This window comes from Trachypithecus francoisi, unplaced genomic scaffold (genome assembly GCF_009764315.1).
Source record: "Trachypithecus francoisi isolate TF-2019V2 unplaced genomic scaffold, Tfra_2.0 Lachesis_group20, whole genome shotgun sequence".
In the NCBI taxonomy this organism is placed as follows: Eukaryota; Metazoa; Chordata; class Mammalia; order Primates; family Cercopithecidae; genus Trachypithecus; species Trachypithecus francoisi.
The window spans coordinates 40,305,842-40,323,584 of record NW_022681466.1 but is presented as its reverse complement, the minus strand read 5'-3'; the positions used below and the strand labels follow the sequence as shown (position 1 = coordinate 40,323,584).

At 47.8% G+C, this 17,743-nt stretch overlaps 1 protein-coding gene across 2 annotated transcripts in view; it reads left to right on the top strand.

The window, feature by feature from the left end:
- PRKCA (protein kinase C alpha) overlaps positions 1-17,743 on the top strand; it is a 514,582-nt gene that overhangs the window by 482,437 nt on the left and 14,402 nt on the right. For both annotated transcript variants that reach the window (XM_033183907.1, XM_033183908.1), the window contains exons 14-16: positions 2,085-2,165; positions 14,585-14,692; positions 16,307-16,447. In XM_033183907.1, the coding sequence (XP_033039798.1) occupies positions 2,085-2,165; positions 14,585-14,692; positions 16,307-16,447 (330 nt within the window). The remainder of the gene's footprint in view (positions 1-2,084; positions 2,166-14,584; positions 14,693-16,306; positions 16,448-17,743) is intronic.

Here is a 17,743-nt window from a genome sequence, read left to right as displayed (position 1 = left end):
ATTTCTTTAGCTTTTCATTTTCTTTCTAATTATTCTTTAATGAGCATGCATGGCTTGTGGAATTTTTTTTAAAAGCACAAAAAGATTATTTTTAACAGAAAGGTTTTACCTGGCAATGGAATATATAGTGACATTGGTATCAGGGAGATAAATTCAGTGCAGTCCTTTTGGGAAAGCAATTTACCATAGTACCAAAGGTTATAAAAATATGCAACTCCTTTGATGCAAAATTTTTTCTGGAACTGGAATGAGATGTATCATCTCCAAGCAGTAGACTGGAGACTCATTTGTTGGGGTTTTCTACGTTTGTATTTTCCAAGTTTTCAGAAAAGAATGTGCAGAAGAGAACAAAGGTTGTAAAAGAAATTAGAGACTCCTTGTAGGTTCCTATGTTTATATCATTTTCTTGTCAAGGAAATGAGCTACAAAGGTGCCAGATCTAATCTTGTTTACCCTTGTTGCTGCCCACACTTAGGCAAACTGTTGGTTCTCGTGTTTCTCATTCTGCATGCAGAAATATTAGTAATACATTAAAGAAATGAAAGTGGGCCGACATGCAGAAAGTGTTATGTCCCAGGACATTTAATGAGACATTCTGGACCATTAAAACAAATCCCAGAACATGTCAAAGTTAAAGTTGTAAGCGACATGGCAGAATGGTTGTGCTGAGTACCTGTTAAGTGTGTCTTGACCTTGAACCCTGACACGTGATCCATGGGTCTGGGAATTGTGTGCAGCAGGTACACAGCCTACCTGAGAGGTAATGAAGCCAGTGTTTTAATAAGCCGTGCCATACTTAGAAATTCAAATCCATGTTACTGCCTCCCACGAAGGGAGGTTATAGAATTATTCTAGTACTTCTGATAGCCACAAAGGTAGAAGGAAGTGTAGAATGAGCCCCCTGTAGACTCATCACTCAATTTCAACAGCTGCCAGCATTTGCCAACTCATTTCATCTGTTTTTCTCCCACCTCATTTATTAGTGTTTTTTTAATTTATCATGTCAATTAACCCATAAACACTTTATCTCTTATCTATTTCACCCATAAATATACTCATTTCTAACTGATAAGCACACTTTAAAAATGTTTTAATATTATTATCACTTTTTAAGAGACAGGGTCTTGCTATGTTGCCCAGGCTAGCCTTAAACTCCTGGGCTCAAGCGATCCTCCTGCCTCAGCCTCCCAAGTAGCTGGGACTCCAGAGTCACACCACCACAACCAGTTAGAAAACATGTTTTCTAACTAGTCAACATACCATTATGCCACCTAACAAAATGAATGGTAAACCCTCAGTATCATCTGACATCCAGATTGTATCTAAATTTTCCCAGTTGTTTCAAATTTTCTTTGTTGCAGTTGGCTCCAGATATTATATTTGCTTACTACATTTTATGCCTTTTTATAAATGTTTTACAAACTTCTATCGATCAACAAACTGAATGTATATCATTGCACTTCTCTGTGCAACAGAAGAAAATTACAGTGTTTCCTTATCATCATCACTATTATACTCTTAGTAAAGCCCTGTTGCATAGTTCAATCATCTTATGTGTCAGACTCAGAATGACCTCTGGCTTTTTCTTTCTTTCTTTTTTTTTTTTTTATTATTTTATTAATTTTTTTTTAAATAGAGACAGGATCTTACTATGTTGCCCAAGCTGGTTTCAAACTCCTGGACTCAAGCAATCTTCCTGTCTCAGCCTCCCAAAGTGCTGGGATTAGAGGTGTGAGCTACTGCACCCAGCCTCTAACTTTTTCTCAACATTAAATCCACCTCAGTGTCCACATACTTTCTGCCAGTGAGGATAATTAAAACTACCTTCAGACAGTGCTGTGGCATCTCCAGGTGGATTCAGAACAAGATTCCCCAAACCAGCCATGGGCAGTGAATTTCGGGGTAATAGTTCTCCATGTGTCTGATTTGGAGGATCCTCTTCCCTTGTTGTAACATCAAAGACAGATCTTGGCACCTCATCTGCATGAACTGAGTGTATAAATGCCTACCTGCTTGACTTACCTGTTCTGACAGGGGCTACTGGACTTACCACTAATGTAATTGATGTGTTTGTTTTCACACAGATTATCGCTTATCAGCCATATGGAAAATCTGTGGACTGGTGGGCCTATGGCGTCCTGCTGTATGAAATGCTTGCCGGGCAGGTAATGTTTTGCTACATTTTCATGTTTGTTTATTGCTGTGTTATGTGAATACTTCAGCTCTGGTTGGGCCTTGAGAACAGGACCTGACGTTTTAGTGTGGCTGGTGGTGTTGGTGTGACTTCCCTGACCCAGGCGAAAGAGGAAGAAACTCCCCCTTCAAAGTGGATCACGTTCAGTATGCACAGAAATTATCACTGGTCATAGAAACTCCATATTGAAAGCTTCAACCTGGAGTGTAGACAGTGTCGGTTTCACATTATGAAATGTGCATGCTGGCCAGGCACGGTGGCTCACGGCTGTAATCCCAGCACTTTCGGAAGCCAAGGCAGGTGGATCGCCTGAGGTCAGGAGTTTGAGACCACCCTGGCCAACATGGCGAAACCCCATCTCTACTAAAAACACAAAAATAGCCAAACGTGGTGGTGCACGTCTGCAAACTCAGCTACTTGGGCCGTTGAGGCATGAGAATTGCTTGAGCCTCAGAGGCAGAGGCTGCAGTGAGCCAAGATCGTGCCACTGCATTGCAGCCTGGGCAACAGAGTGAGACGGTGTCAAAAAAGAAAACTGTGCACGTTGATGACAGCAGTGGCCTCTAAGTTTTCAGTATCTTAAAACTGGGGTTGGGTTATGGTTCTCTGCAAGTTTCTCTGCAAAGATTGCCCCAGCTGTTGCCCATGTGTGTAATTAGTAGCAGTGTTTAAGGAAGAAGACAGTTACCTTGAAGAAGCATTTTAATAGATTCTCCCCATCTCCTCCTATCTCACCTTTGGCAATTCATTGTAATTTTCACAGAAGTCCAGTGAGGCTGAACTTCAGTTAAGGAAGGTAAATTAGCTTTCCTTTATGATGTGACATGTACCAGATAACCGTGTGCCTTATTGCCTTACATGGCACTTTCTAATATAATGGCCTTAATATCTGTGTTATCAGGGTGAGTCATACTAGCTGCCACCTCTAGGCCTGGCCCCTAAGACATCCTGTGTGACTGTCCTCATGCTTTCGGCTGAAATGAGGAGGAATTAGTGGAGAAATCTGAGACCCTAAAAGATGGTGGGGCTGACAGATGCGAGAATCTTGAGTCCTTGAATGACTCTGTGGGTCAGTGCCCCATCCCCACATAGGTCACATCCTTGGCAAAGTCCTATGTAGGGGTGGGGCACTGACCCACAGGGTCATTCAAGGACCCAGGTTCCTCCCATCTGTCAGCCCTACCACCTTTTAGGGTCTCAGATTTCTCCACTAATTCCTCCTCCTTTCAGCCGAGAGCATGATTAGTCACATAGGATGTCTTAGGGGCCAGCCTAGAAATGGCACGTATCACTTCTGCCTAGGTTCCACTGGCCACTGGGCCCCACTGGGACACAAAGAGGCAGTAAGTACAGCATATCTGAGAGCTCAGCAGGGGAAGCAGGCTTGGTAATCACCCAGCAGATCTCTGGCTTATACTACACATGATTCGGCTGTGGGCAGCTTCTTAAAATTCCCAGCACTCAACGTGCTAGTGCCAAGATCTGTGACTCTCCATAACCAGAAGCCTTAGTCAGAGACAATGGAAAGAGATGGCCATGCCGTGCAGCAGAGCCACTCCCAAAGACATCTTTGTTTCTGGGGAAAAGAGTCTTCTCTTCCCACATGTTACGTCCACTGACTCATTTTTTCATTCACTCACCACGTATTTATTCATTGAACACTTATGATGTGTACGGCCATAAGGGTGAACAAATCAGACGAGAATCCTTACCTTCATGAAGCTTACAGCTTAGAGGAGGAGAAACAGCAGACAGGTTAGATAAGGAAAATGTGTAACACAGCAGAGATAAGCTAGGAAGAAAAGTAATAAAGCAGGAAAGAAGATAGTGTTGGGGGAGGCTGAAATTTTAGCTAGAATGGCCAGAGAGCATAAGGTTAAGACCTAAGGGAAGTATGGGGATGTCTGTGTGCATATGTGTTGAAAGAACATTCCAGGCAAGGGGAGCTGCCAGCGTGAAGGCCCTAAGGCCGGGGAATGTGCAGCCGTGTTTAAGAAATGGAAGCTGCCCGCGGGGCTAGAGCAGAGTTGAGCTAGAGAGGGAAGGGAGTAGGAGGCCTGAGGCCAGAGAGGAAGAGGCTCTGGGTCCTATTGTTAGCAGTGGCGCATCCCTAGGAGGCTGCAGCAACCTCAGTTACTTGCCTGCTCAGGAGAAAGAATTTGACTGCGGGGCACCAGGTAGAGTGAGAGCCTAAGACAAGTTTTGTTTTGTTTTTTGTTTTGTTTTTTTTTTGAGACGGAATCTTGCTCTGTCGCCCAGGCTGGAGTTCAGTGGCGCGATCTCAGCTCACTGCAACCTCCGCCTCCCAGGTTCAAGCAATTTTCTGCCTCAGCCTCCATAGTAGCTGGGGTTACAGACACCCACCACCACGCCCGACTAATTTTTGTATTTTTAGTCAGGCTGGTCCTGAACTCCTGACCTCGTGACCCACCCGCCTTAGCCTCCCAAAGTGCTGGGATTACAGGCGTGAGCCACCGCACCCGGCCGAAGACAAGTTTTAGAGAGGAATGAAAGTGTATGGAAAAGCATTCAAGCAGGAACAAAAGAAAATAAAGTGCACTTGGAAGAGGGCCAGGCCGCGACTCGAGAGATCCAGGACACTCTTGGACTTTTGAGCTTGGGGTTTACACATTGGCAATCTTCCAGGGGCTTACATCTCTTCTCCCCTGATTCTTCCCTTGGGATGGGCTGTCCGTGCGCAGTGGCCTGCTAATGCCTGGGAGGGGCGGCATGTGCAGTGCATTTACTGGAGTTACACGCGTGTTCAGCTGGGGCATTCGTCCCTTACCAGTCAGACGTCCCTAGGAGGTGGTGTACCGCTGAAACTCCGCCATGTTGCCTCTTCATGCGCATGCGTGAGCCCACGCCCAACTCCTGAGATCTTACCGGGAAGCTGCTGCTCGCCAGTTTCAGGTGTTTCTTGGGAGACTGCCTTTCCTTGGTGCTGGCTGCGACCAGTTATTACTTTAGAGAGACAGCCACCTGACCATCACCTGATGGTCGCCTGGCTTTCCTGGTGGGTAGGGGGAGCCCTCTCCTGCCCCGCTCATGGCCGAACAGCCACCTATTGTAACACTGCGAACATGAAGGTCATCTCCAGACTAGGGACTTTGTCTCTAGGATGGGAGGCTGTGGATGATCTCTCCTTTAAGTGTCGTTCATTATATTTCCTAAATACTGAAATAGTCTTGTAGACATTGAAAGACATAAAGCTTTAGCTTACATTTGATCATTATTTCTCAATGGTGTTAAGACTTGACTGACATCAAAAGAGTGGTTTATTATTTATTTAGTGCCCCCCCCCAATCAAAGCGTTCCTCTTAGGCCATATACGTCCGTGTGTAAACACAGAAAGGCAGTTCATACACAGTCACCGTCAGTGAATCAACAGCTGGGGAAACAGGAGTTGTCTGCTCCTCAAGTTAATTTCCCCCTCTTTAAAATTTTGACAGTAAAATTCGGCTCTGAATTACAGGCCCCCTAGGAGCCCTGCTGTTGATGAAGGCACAAAAAGCCAAGTCCCCCTCTTGATCCCACTTGAATGTTCAGCTCTTGAGTTCAGAAAACAAACCCTGCTTTCATTAACAGTCACATTTGCATACACTAATAAGCAAAAGAGGCTGGGCGGAAACGAAGCCAGGATCTGTTTCCGAGGGCGCTTTACAAGAGGTCACGTGAGTAGACTCTTGGCCAGCAGGAGACAAGAATTTCAGAACCAGGCCTGCAGGAAAGTCCTCCTCCCTCCCGCTGCCTGGCTTCTCTCCTCTCCAAGCCTTCCTGGAACTTCATTCCCTAGGGAAGAACTTAGGGAATGCTTTTTTCTGGCAGGGAAGTCCCCTTTGGAGTGAGTTTTGAAGCCCTGTGACACCGGCCTCAGACCTCGTGTGCAAATTGGCCTTGAGGTGGTTTCCAGGCCTTATTTAAAGGTTTCCCTATTAAGCTTACGCCCCCTGGAGAGCACTAGGCTCCTGCTCTCAACAGCTCTGCAAACTTTCTGGCCTGTTTCCAATATTTCCCATGCTGCTTCTCAGAGCCACTTAGCCTGCCTTATATGCATACCTTCCGGTCTCCATAATCTCTATTGAAAACGGTGATATTCTTTAAAGATGACATCTTAGACCAGGCGAGGTGGCTCATGTTTATAATCCCTTTGGGGCACTTGGGAGGCCAAGGTGGGTGTATCACTTGAATCCGGGAGTTGGAGATCAACCTGGGCAACATAACAAAATCCCTTCTACAAAATATACAAAAATTAGCTGGGTGTGGTGGCAAGCGCCTGTAGTCCCACCTACTCAGGAGGCTGAGGTGGGAGGATTGGTTGAGCCCTGGGGTCAAGGCTGGCAGTGAGCCTTGATCACACCACTGCACTCCAGCCTGGGTGAGAGAGCGAGACCCTGTCTCCAAAAAAAAAAAAAAAAAAAAAAAGACTCCTTAAAGGCATCCCACACTCTGGTGCAATGGCAGGCACAGATAACAACAGCCTTTATTCCTCTAAATCTCCACCTTACCTGCCACAAACACAGTGTTTTCATTCAAAGCCCCTTCATCTTTCTCTGACTCAATGCAAATTTAAACGTATTCCTAGGCTGCGACTCAGCTCAGAAAGGATAATGAAGGCCCTGCCCAGTATTATCCACAGCCCCTCCAAGCTTCAGCAATCCCAGAGACCCAGCAAAGGGTATAGACGTTGTTACTGAAAAGTAAGATTAATGATAAAGTTGTTGACAGGGTTTTGGTCTAAGTTTGTCCTCTTTAATCGCAGAGGACTGAAGATGAACAGGAAAAAAATAGTTTATTGCCATTTTCTTCTCATTTGCTTTATTTATTGTCAGCAGCCAAGGGGGCAGTTAAGAATAAACAGCCTGAGTCTTTATTCAGTTCCTGGACTGCTTGACAAATACGAACACTTTTGGGGCATAAACAGTGTTTACCCAGCACTCTAATGAGCATCTTGCGCCTGGAAGTGTTCTCGTTGATCGTCATAAAGGGACCAGCCCTCTCCTTATGCCCTTTTCTCCCTGGGTTATTTACACTTTGACTTCACTCCTACTGAATCAGTAATCGCCACTTCATCTCAGAGCTTCGGCCTGAATTGTCCAGGGGAGCATGTCCAGCCCCCAGCCCAGGTTTCTGTACTTTGCAAATAAGCATGGCCTCCATGACCACTTCCTAGCTAAGATGCACCAGTGCAGTGAGGTGGCTCACACCTGTGATTAGAAATAGTTTTTTGCAAAATCTGAACCATCATTCTTCATGTGTCGGTTTAAAACTCACAAATCACATATTGTTAAAGTGGGAAGGCGCTGGGTGAGAGGGGATAGAACCCATTCAGAAAATGTTTACACCAACCCAAGACTTTTCAGCAGGTAGCCTAGCTTGGAACATTGAGTCCAGATTTGTAGAAATTAAAAACCATGGGAATGGGGGAAAGAGGCAAGAGAAGGCATCCAAAATGGTCATGTACTGAAGCACCTCAGTGACACGTTACACCCATGGTCCCCAGGCTAAGTGGCTGGCAGTACTGGAAAGGAAAAGGAATTGAATTAATAACTTTTCACCATTCCCTTGCCTTCAACACCAGCGCCTGAGAGTGAGTGATTACCTGTCACATGCTCCAGGGAGACTTAAACCTAGAGAGACTTAACAAAGGCTGTAAATGTGTTCACATTTTTTAGGCTACAGGATGCCACACCTGGGAAGTTATTGTGGGGGTGTGATTCAGAGAAGAAGACAGTGAGATGCACGGGTGTCTCTAGTAGCGTTAGTGATGAGGGTACGTGCTGCAAGCAGTTGTAAATGTGCCGTGGACCAGTGGATCTGTCCTGATGACACATCACCTCAGTGGCATTCAGCTCATGGGAACACTGGTGGCAACAAAGAAAATGTATTTGCAACAGTCAGTGAAAAACAAAAAAACTCCAAATTATGCATCATAATTTGAAAATAATATAAGATGCTGGGCACGGTGGTTCACGTCTCTAGTCCCAGCAATTTGGGAGGCCAAGGTGGGTGGATCACGAGGTGAGGAGTTTGTAGACCAGCCTGGCCAAGATGGTGAAACCCTGTCTCTACTAAAACTACAAAAATTAGTTGGGCGTGGTGGTGCACGCCTGTAATCCCAACTACTCAGGAGGCTGAGGCGGGAGAATCTCTTGAACTTGGGAGGCATAAGGTTGCAGTGAGCCAAGATCGCACCACTGCACTCTAGCCTGGGTGACAAAGCAAGACTCCATCTCCAAAAAAAGAAAGAAAGAAAGAAAGAAAAAAGAAAATAATATGAAGAAGCATAAGAACCTATATAAAAATGAGAGCAATTTTTGTGTCCAGGTAAAGGGAATGGGGATACTTTTTTTGTAGACTTCCCCTCCCCACCATATTACATAATTTTCATTTAAAATAGGGCTTCAAGCTAGGCGTGATGGTGCACACCTGTAATCCCAGCACTTTGGGAGGCCAAGGCAGGCAGATCACTTGAGGTCAGGAGTTCAAGACCAGCCTAGCCAAGATGGTGAAACCCCGTCTCTACTAAAAATACAAAAAATTATCTGGGTGTGGTGATGTGCACCTGTAATCCCAGCCACTCAGGAGGCTGAGGCAGGAGAATTACTTGAACCTGGGAGGTGGAGGTTTCAGTGAGCTGAGATCGCACCACTGCACTCCAGCCTGGGCAACAGAGTGAGACTCCATCTCAAAAAAAACAAAAATATAAAAATATAAAATGGGCTCCAAGGAGCTTTTCTGAATGTGCTGGTCATTATTGCTATTCACCAGGTACTCCTAGTCTTCCTCCCTCCTGTCATGGTAGGATTATACTTCCTTTCTTGTGTATTTGTGGGGTGTCGGTGAGCAGCATATGACCAGCAGTGGCCGATGAGATCAGAGGGGAGGTACTCCAGGGTGGGGCTGGAAGCGCAGGTACAAGACACTGAAGAGCTGCTGCACCAACCTTTGCTGCAGCAAGACCGTGATGGTGGCTGCTCCATCCCAGTGGGTCTCCGAGTGCAACCAGCGGAGGCCTCTCTGACCCCCAGTGTACAGGTAGCATAAGCAGGAAGTGAAATGTGTTCTCTTATGCTGTGGAGATGGTCTCAGTTGTTCGTTTCCGCAGCAGGACCCAGCCTATCCTTACTGATCCCCGAAGGCACAGTTAAGATACTGATAGTCTACATCTTGAAGTAAGCCAGTCACAGGGACATGTATCACCCCACTTATATGAGATGCCTAGAGTAGTCAAATCATAGCGACAGAAAGCCGAATGTTGGCTGCCAGGGGCTGAGGGGACAGGAGAATGGGGAGTCTGTTTTGTCAGTGAAGTTTCAGTTGTGAAGATGAAAAAGTTCTGGAGATGGCCAGTGGTGATGGTTATGGAACAACATGAACGTACTTAATACCTCAGTGCAGTGCACTTAAAAGTGGTTAAGATGGTAAGGATTGGCCGGGCGCGGTGGCTCAAGCCTGTAATCCCAGCACTTTGGGAGGCCGAGACGGGCGGATCACGAGGTCAGGAGATCGAGACCATCCTGGCTAACCCGGTGAAACCCCGTCTCTACTAAAAATACAAAAACTAGCCGGGCGAGGTGGCGGGCGCCTGTAGTCCCAGCTACTCGGGAGGCTGAGGCAGGAGAATGGCGTAAACCCAGGAGGCGGAGCTTGCAGTGAGCTGAGATCCGGCCACTGCACTCCAGTCCGGGTGACAGAGCGAGACTCTGCCTCAAAAAAAAAAAAAAAAAAAAAAGATGGTAAATTTTGTGTTATATAATACGTATACACACACACACACACACACACACACACACACAACACACACACACACATATATGGTTTTGGTTGGTTGGTTGGTTGGTTGGTTGTTTTTGTGAGACAGTCTCACTCTGTCACCCAGGCTGGAGTGCAGTGGTGCAATCTCGGCTCACTGCAACCTCTGCCTCCTGGGTTCAAGCGATTCTCCTGCTTCAGTCTCCCAAGTAACAGGGACTACAGGCGCCCTCTACCATGCCCAGCTAATTTTTGTATTTTTAATAGAGACGGGGTTTCACCATGTTGGCCAGGCTGGTCTCAAACTCTTGACCTTGTGATCTGCCCGCCTCGACCTCCCAAAGTGCTGGGATTATAGGTGTCAGCCATCACACCCAGCCTGTGTTATATATATTTTATCACAATTTAAAAAAAAATAGTCTTTATCTTTGCAACAGAGGAAACAGATTAGGAAAAAGGATGCCTCTGATTTGATGGTATTCCAAAGTTGGGAGAAGGCACTTAACTACTGCTCTTCCCTACGCCCAAGAACAGCCCTCTTTTACCTTCTTCAGGTTCACCATCTTCAACCAGCAGGAATTTGGGGAAGCACAGAAGCTGCATCGGCCAGCAGCTGGGAAGGAGGGAGCCAGCCTGATTTCCATCAATTCATTAGAGCTGGGAAACCATGCCAGGTCTCTAGCCCAGAGGCCGGTCACTCTCTACGGGATGACTTGAAACATCTCAGGCCCCCGGGGCTGCCCCACCTCTTCATTTTCAGAACTCATCACTGCACATTGTGTAGGCTGTGAATCAGCCTTCTAAAATTTACCCCAACACCCTTGCCCTCATCAGAGTTCTCTTTACATGCTGGGTGGGCCTGTAGCCGAGTACCCGCCCCCCACCGCCTGACTTCACTCCTACCAGGAGCAGTGCTGGATGTCACCCTTCACAGCAGGGCAGGCAGAATTGCTCATAATGGCTAAGAGCCCCAGGCTCCAAATTCAGGATGTCTGGGTTAGCACCTGGGTCCTGAGACTGATGTGTGGATTGAGTGAGCAGTGCCACCCAAGCTCTCTGCACAGCGCCTGACGTGCAGAGAGAGGCTGAGAAGTGAACGCCACTGGGGTCACTTTCACTGCTCCTCCCCTCATGCCCGCAATGCTCCTGCCTTATTGGACAACATAGACTCAGAGCAGTGAAAAACGTGAGGGACAGAGATATGTCCCCTCCCTGGGATGTGGTGATGGAGAATCCCTAATCCTTGGGGCCACATCAAGGCTGGAATGCACAGGCTCTGTCCCAGGAGCGTTTGGTCTTATGGCTTTGTTATAGCTTAAGCATCTTATTCCACCACACAAGCCTAAGAGGCCTCTGAGGATCCTTCCAGCCCTGGACTAAGAATTCACCTTGAGTTAAACAGCTTTGTTCACTGCAGGACTTCTCAGGGCCTTTACAATTTAAATGTTAAAGCGAATTGCCAGAGAGGGGTATAGGATGCAAACTTGGACCTAGGAAGATGCTGTAGGATTAATGTTCTGAGGAATATTCTTTGGGGAGTGTCCGTATCCAGCCTTCAGTGGGACCCAAAGAAGACTTGACAGTAAAAGTCCTCCTTTGGTCTCTAGAATGGAATCCCTGATATAGCCATTCGCCTTCAGAAATGAGCATATGTGGGGACAGCTCACCTGGCAAAGCTGGTTCCCTTGCCAGGAGACAATTAAGTAGATGTGGTAGGCCAGTGCCCTGCACAGAATGTTCCCCAAACAATTTCTGGCCTTCCACATTTGGAGGTGGGGTGGCTGCAGCTGCATTGATCTAATCGTCTTCAAATGAGAAGAAGCTTTTCACTGCCCTACTCAAGCCAGATTCCTGGGGAAGCTCCACCTGTGTTTCTTAGAGACCGTTTCTCTTAAGCCTTTGGTTTACATTGTCTGTGACTTGGCCCCTGCAGCATTCCTGCAGCTAAGATTCAAGCACCTCCAGAGAGGCTGGTTGAATTTTGCTGGCACCTTTGTCGCTGCCCAACAAGGTGCACCCCATTTAGCCCGCTTCGGGGGCATGCAGCCTACACGGTCGCACAGTGCTTTGCATTTGGTTTGGTGCTATGCTATTGCCATCTGGAAATTCTTCATAGTTTTGAAATGAGGGACTCCCGTTTTCATTTTGCACTAAGACTTGGAAAGTATGTGTCTGGCCCTGACCAGAGGCCCTCTTGGGCCATGTGGTGAGGTGTCAATCAGTGACCTGGAAGCAGAGCCTCTGTCCCGTTCCCCGCCAGGGCACGTTTGCATTGCAGAGCGTCACACAGCCAGTTCAGGAGCCTTGCACCCCTGCAGGGTGCAGGCCACGCCCTGAGCAGAAACCACGCCATGTTTTTGTTTTGGAAACAGTCTTGCTCTGTCTCTTAGGCTAGATTACAGCAGCGTAGTCTAAGCTCACTGCAACTTCTGCTTCCTGGGTTCAAGTGATTCTCATGCCTCAGTCTCCCAAGGAGCTGGGACTATAGGCGTGTGCTACCACAGTCGGCTAATTTTTTGTGTTTTTAGTAAAGATGAAGTCTCGCCATGTTGGCCAGGCTGGTCTTGAACTCCTGACCTCAGGTAATCCACCCACCTTGGCCTCCCAAAGTGCTGGGATTAGAGGCATGAGCCACCACGCCCAGCCACTACATTTGTTTTAGTTACAAAAACCTTCACCAAAGCTCAGCCGGGTTTATGGATCACTGATGAGGGAAAATGTCATGGGTGACCTACAATAGGTGTCCAGAAGAAGCAGGCTGCGTGCTGTTGGGCAGGGAAGATACGGTGGGGCGGACACAGGGCCAACCTGCACTGTAGCTCCATCACAGCTCTCCTCCACCACTGCCTGCCTGCCTGCCCTGCCCTCTACAGATGAAAGCTACCTGTCCCCCTGCTGGCATGGGTAGCTGTCCCTGCTGACACAGGTGGCTGTCGGCAGCCTGCACCCCCTGGTGGGTGCCCCTCCAAGCTGCCCTGGGGGCCTCCCAGTCTCCATGTTATTCCTACTGGTGGAAGTCGCTGTGGCCAGCTGCCCCTGCCCTGCTCTGAGTCCCTCACAGGCAGGCTCATTTTAGCTCTCTTCACTCACCTGCAGCTTCAGCTAAATTAAACCTTCTTTACACCAGGCACTTACAACAGAAAAAGAGGCCCATTTACTTGTATTTCCAGACCAAAAAAATATTGAGTGGTACCAGACACCCAGGCCCCTCTCCGTCCTCCCACTGGGGCTCTTTATAGACTTGGCATCTTTCCCTCGGGGCACGTGGCTCCCGTTCAGGACTGGGCAGGAGACTGAGGTCAGATCTCGGGTGCTGGATGAACAGGTTGAGGTGATTTTGTGGGTGGTGGTTGAGGGGAGGGATCTGCTTGGCTCAATGGCTGCCTCTGACTTGGGAGAAAATGTTTGATAAGAAGGGCATCCTTCTGACTACTGCACAGTTACGTGTGATCCAGGACTCAGTTCAAAATTAAGCCAAACACCGTCACTGTGTGACCTGCCCATGTCAGCCAGTGACTGACTCCTCTTTCCCACGAGAAGGGAACATCTCGAGATTAAACAAGAGCAGTGCTGGGCCCTGCTCTGCCTTATGCTAAGCTCAAGGTTACAGAGCCAAAGGGAGCATTACGGAATTTCCCATGAACGCTTTCCTCCTGTGCCATCCCGCCAGAGTGACAGGGAAGTGATGGATCCCTCAGGACTACAGACATGCTGGAGGAAAAAGTTCAAAGGGTATCGTGAGCTCAGCCTTTCTTCCTAGAAGATTCTCAAGGCCCTTCCCAAGAGAGTTGCTCTGCCTTCAATAACTACCACTAAGTTGCCTTCATTGGGCGCTTATCGGGTATACCACAAAATACAAGGCACTTTACTCCCAGAAACCCCATCTTACCAGTTGGAGAACTGTGTTTTAAAGAACAAAGTCATTTGCCTATGGACACCCAGCTAGGAAGTTAGTAGAGCTAGAATTCTGGTCCAGATCCACCTGACTCTAAATCCGTGAGCTCCCACGGGGCCAGCGTGCCTTCCTCTCTCAGCCTGGTAGCTGTAAACCCAGTCAAAGTGGACGAGGGAGGAGTCGTCCAATGGAAGCTGAGGTCCCATCACTGCCGCTGTGCAGGTGGGAGGCTCCCCCCCAGCAGAGCAGCTCCTTGTTGGGTCAGAGGCCTGGTGTGAATTACTGGGGACGTCCTCTTAGGCCATGTTCTCAAGTCCCCTTCACCCCAAATGAAAGTGTTGGCATTTTCTACCGGCCACCCCTACCTTCTGACTACAAAGCCATCTGTAACCTAACTTGATCATAATTAGATTTTTAGCACATACTTACCAGATTAACGGATTAATCATAGTTTATTTGCAAATCACTAAAAACATTACTCAAAAACACTTTCCCTGAAGATTGTTTGGGTTGCCCAGGGCAAGATAATTAACGAGACAGAGGGGAAAAAATGAAAATCACACAACCGTCAACCTCATTAAAGATAATCAAATAAGCCCTCAAGTTCACTGAGCTAACTGTGCAGCCTGCGGGAGTGAGAAACCTGGTCTGTTCCTTGGTGCTGAATTGGCTCTTCAGGTACCAAGTGAATGAATTACTCTGCCTAAATACCTTCCCATCTTTCTTTTTTTCCGGAACAGCCTCCATTTGATGGTGAAGATGAAGACGAGCTATTTCAGTCTATCATGGAGCACAACGTTTCCTATCCAAAATCCTTGTCCAAGGAGGCTGTTTCCATCTGCAAAGGAGTAAGTCGATTTGGATACCTTTTGTGATCATAGACCAAGAGCTTTGGAGAAGTACTTTCCCCGCACTTCTAAGAGATGGCAGAAATACCACAAACCTACACCACTGCGTTTTGGCCGTTGACAGTTGGGGCTTGGTGTCATGCAGGGCACAGTGGGGAAAGTGAAGGCCGGGAGAATGGATTGGAATCCCAATACTTCCTAGGACTCTGGCCCACTCACCTAACGACCGTACTGCACTTTTCATTCTAATCCGTTTCATAAAATTGTGGTGGGGACTACCAGATGTCATCAGAGGCCCTTAGAAAGTGTTTGCTCTCATCACCTGTCTCACTTGGTGTGACTTAGTTAATTCTTTGTTTACTGCACTTTTCTTGAGCTATAGCATACATACAGCAATGGCACAAGTCATCAATATGCTGATAAATGCATCTTCACAAAATGAATCCACCCATATAATTGCACCCAGCTCAGGAAACGTGTTCCACCACCCTGGAAGCCCCTTCCTGTCCCATCTACAGTCACTACCCCGCCCCAAGATAACCTGCCCCCCAAGTTTGGACAGCATGGATTAGTCTTGGCCTGTTTCAAACTCTGCACAAACTGAACCTTGTAGTGTTGCTCCTGGCCTGGCTGCTTTCACTTAATATCGTGATTGAGGATTTTGTCTGCGTTGTTGTGTGGGGTTATAGTTCCTCCTGTCATATTGCTGTGCAGTGTTCCGCCGTGTGAACACACCATCGTTTCCTTATCCATTCTACTTCTGGTGGATATTTGGATGGTTCTTGCTTTGGTTTGAGGCTGTTACAAGCAGAACTGCTGTGAACCTTCTGGGGCATGTGTTTTGGTGAAGATATGCCCACACTTTGGTTGAGGAAATGCTCTAGGAATAGAGTTGCTGATCGTGACTTGTCTGTCTAGTTTTGAATGGTCAAGAGTTAGATCACAAAGCTATTTTCAGGCTTAGTAAGATGGAGTACAATATACCCTTAACAGTATCTGGTGAGTGTGATCATTTGTGAGGCATTTGTCATGTGTCATCCAAGAGCAAGGCACTTGGGAGAGATACTGAGGTCGGGAGGAACTGGCGTCTGCCTTCAAAGAGCTCATAGCCGTTGTTTGTCTCTGTGTCCTGCAATAGGCAAGTCGCCTTCCTTGTTATAGCATTTATTTTTCTAATTTATGAGTCTTTGATAACATTTTGGCCTAGACAATACATAGACATATGATGCTTATTATGGCATTCTCTGTGATGCTAGACTGTGATGCTTTCAGCACACACAATATTTAGTGATTGCGTGCTTTTTTTTTTATTACCAGATACATGTGTAGCATGGTGTCTCCAAAACAGATAACGTGTGAGATGTCTGTTTAAATTCTTCTTACTCCATTTGGCCATGGGTTCACATTGCTTCCCTGTTCCCTTATCTTGAAAACCACCGTAGGAAGGGCTGCACTTCACTCCGTATAAGCCACTGAGTGTCTTGGTCAGCTCTCTGAGATGCTGTCGAGGCACCCACAAGGTCAGAGCTATAGGCAGAGCTAGGCAAATGGAAAGCGCTGTCTCTGGGAAGCACTTGACATCCATTGTTCTCTTTTTCTCCTTTTCCTTTCTAGCTGATGACCAAACACCCAGCCAAGCGGCTGGGCTGTGGGCCTGAGGGGGAGAGGGACGTGAGAGAACATGCCTTCTTCCGGAGGATCGACTGGGAAAAACTGGAGAACAGGGAGATCCAGCCACCATTCAAGCCCAAAGTGGTGAGTCCAGAAAAGCATTCTGTTTTCTGAGCCCCATGTCCCCAACTTCTGGGAGTATCCCACTCACCTCTTTTCTTGGAGAGAGGAGGCCGGTGGCCCCTGGCTTGTACAGGGTGAGGAAACCGGCCAGGTTTCAGCCTTGTCCTCAGTCCTGTGGCCTCAGCAGCCAGGATTCCTGCTGCCTTCAGAGAGTAAGGACAAATAAGGCAGGGAGGGGAACCCTGTACACACTTCGCCCTCCAGCTGGGCAGCTACAGAGCACCCCCGCACAATTAGGGAGTGAGGGCAGCTCTGCTTTGGGTCTGGATTTTGTGGACTCGCACCCAGCAGGGCTATATTCATAGCCTTCAGTCCTCAGCTGGACTCAGGCTTTGTGTCTGTCTCCAGCTTTCCTGGATTTGCCTGGCACCGATGGGAGCCCTGAAGCACAACCCCATCCTAGCCAGCCCCTAGGCAGGGCCTGGGCCCCGCCCCCCTTCCACCACTGTCGCCACTGCAGGGAGTGAGTGTCAGCCGCCAATTCTGATGTTGTCAGCTTTTTCCACACTCTCCCTGTTTGATTCCCTTTTTTTTTCATTTATTTAAACACTGTGTGCCAGGCCCTGTTCTTAGTGCCTTACAAATATTAATTCACTTAATCATCCCAACAGCCCTGTGAGATGGGTACTGTGGTCCCCAGTTTGCAGTGGAGGGCACAGAGAAGCTGAGTAACTTGCCAGAGAGCACACAGCGGATAGGTGGTGGAACTGGGATGAGTCTGTGTCCTCACCCACTGCACCATCGCTCCATCTCAGCGACTGCCCTGGCGCTGATGCCGCGGCCCTAGTTATTGATTGCGACCAGCCAGTGCTTTTCATGCTTATATCTCTCAAAGTAAACTGAGAGCCTTTAAGATGTCAGCCTCCTCACTCACCACCTGCCACTTTGCCGAGCCTCCAGGGGAGTCCTGTTTCTAAGGGCTGGGCGGACTGTGCCTTCCAGCTCTGCCACCATCTTGGCCAGCGTCAGGCGGCTCACATTGTGCCTCTGCACGGAGACTGCAGAGAGCTGCTTTATGCCACAGTCAGTTGCAGAAGCATTGCCGTGTTGGTTTTGTTCAAATCTATCTCCTCTGACAGGTGCCCCATGCGCAGCTGGTTTTGTCCAAATCTATCTCCTCTGACAGGTGCCCTATGAGCAGGCCAGGGGACCCGCCTCGGGTGGCAGAGTTGCCAACTGGGTGGCACACAGCCTTATTCTTAGAGCAGCAACTTCCTCACCATGTGTGCCTCTGTGTCCTCTACCCCAAGAATAAAA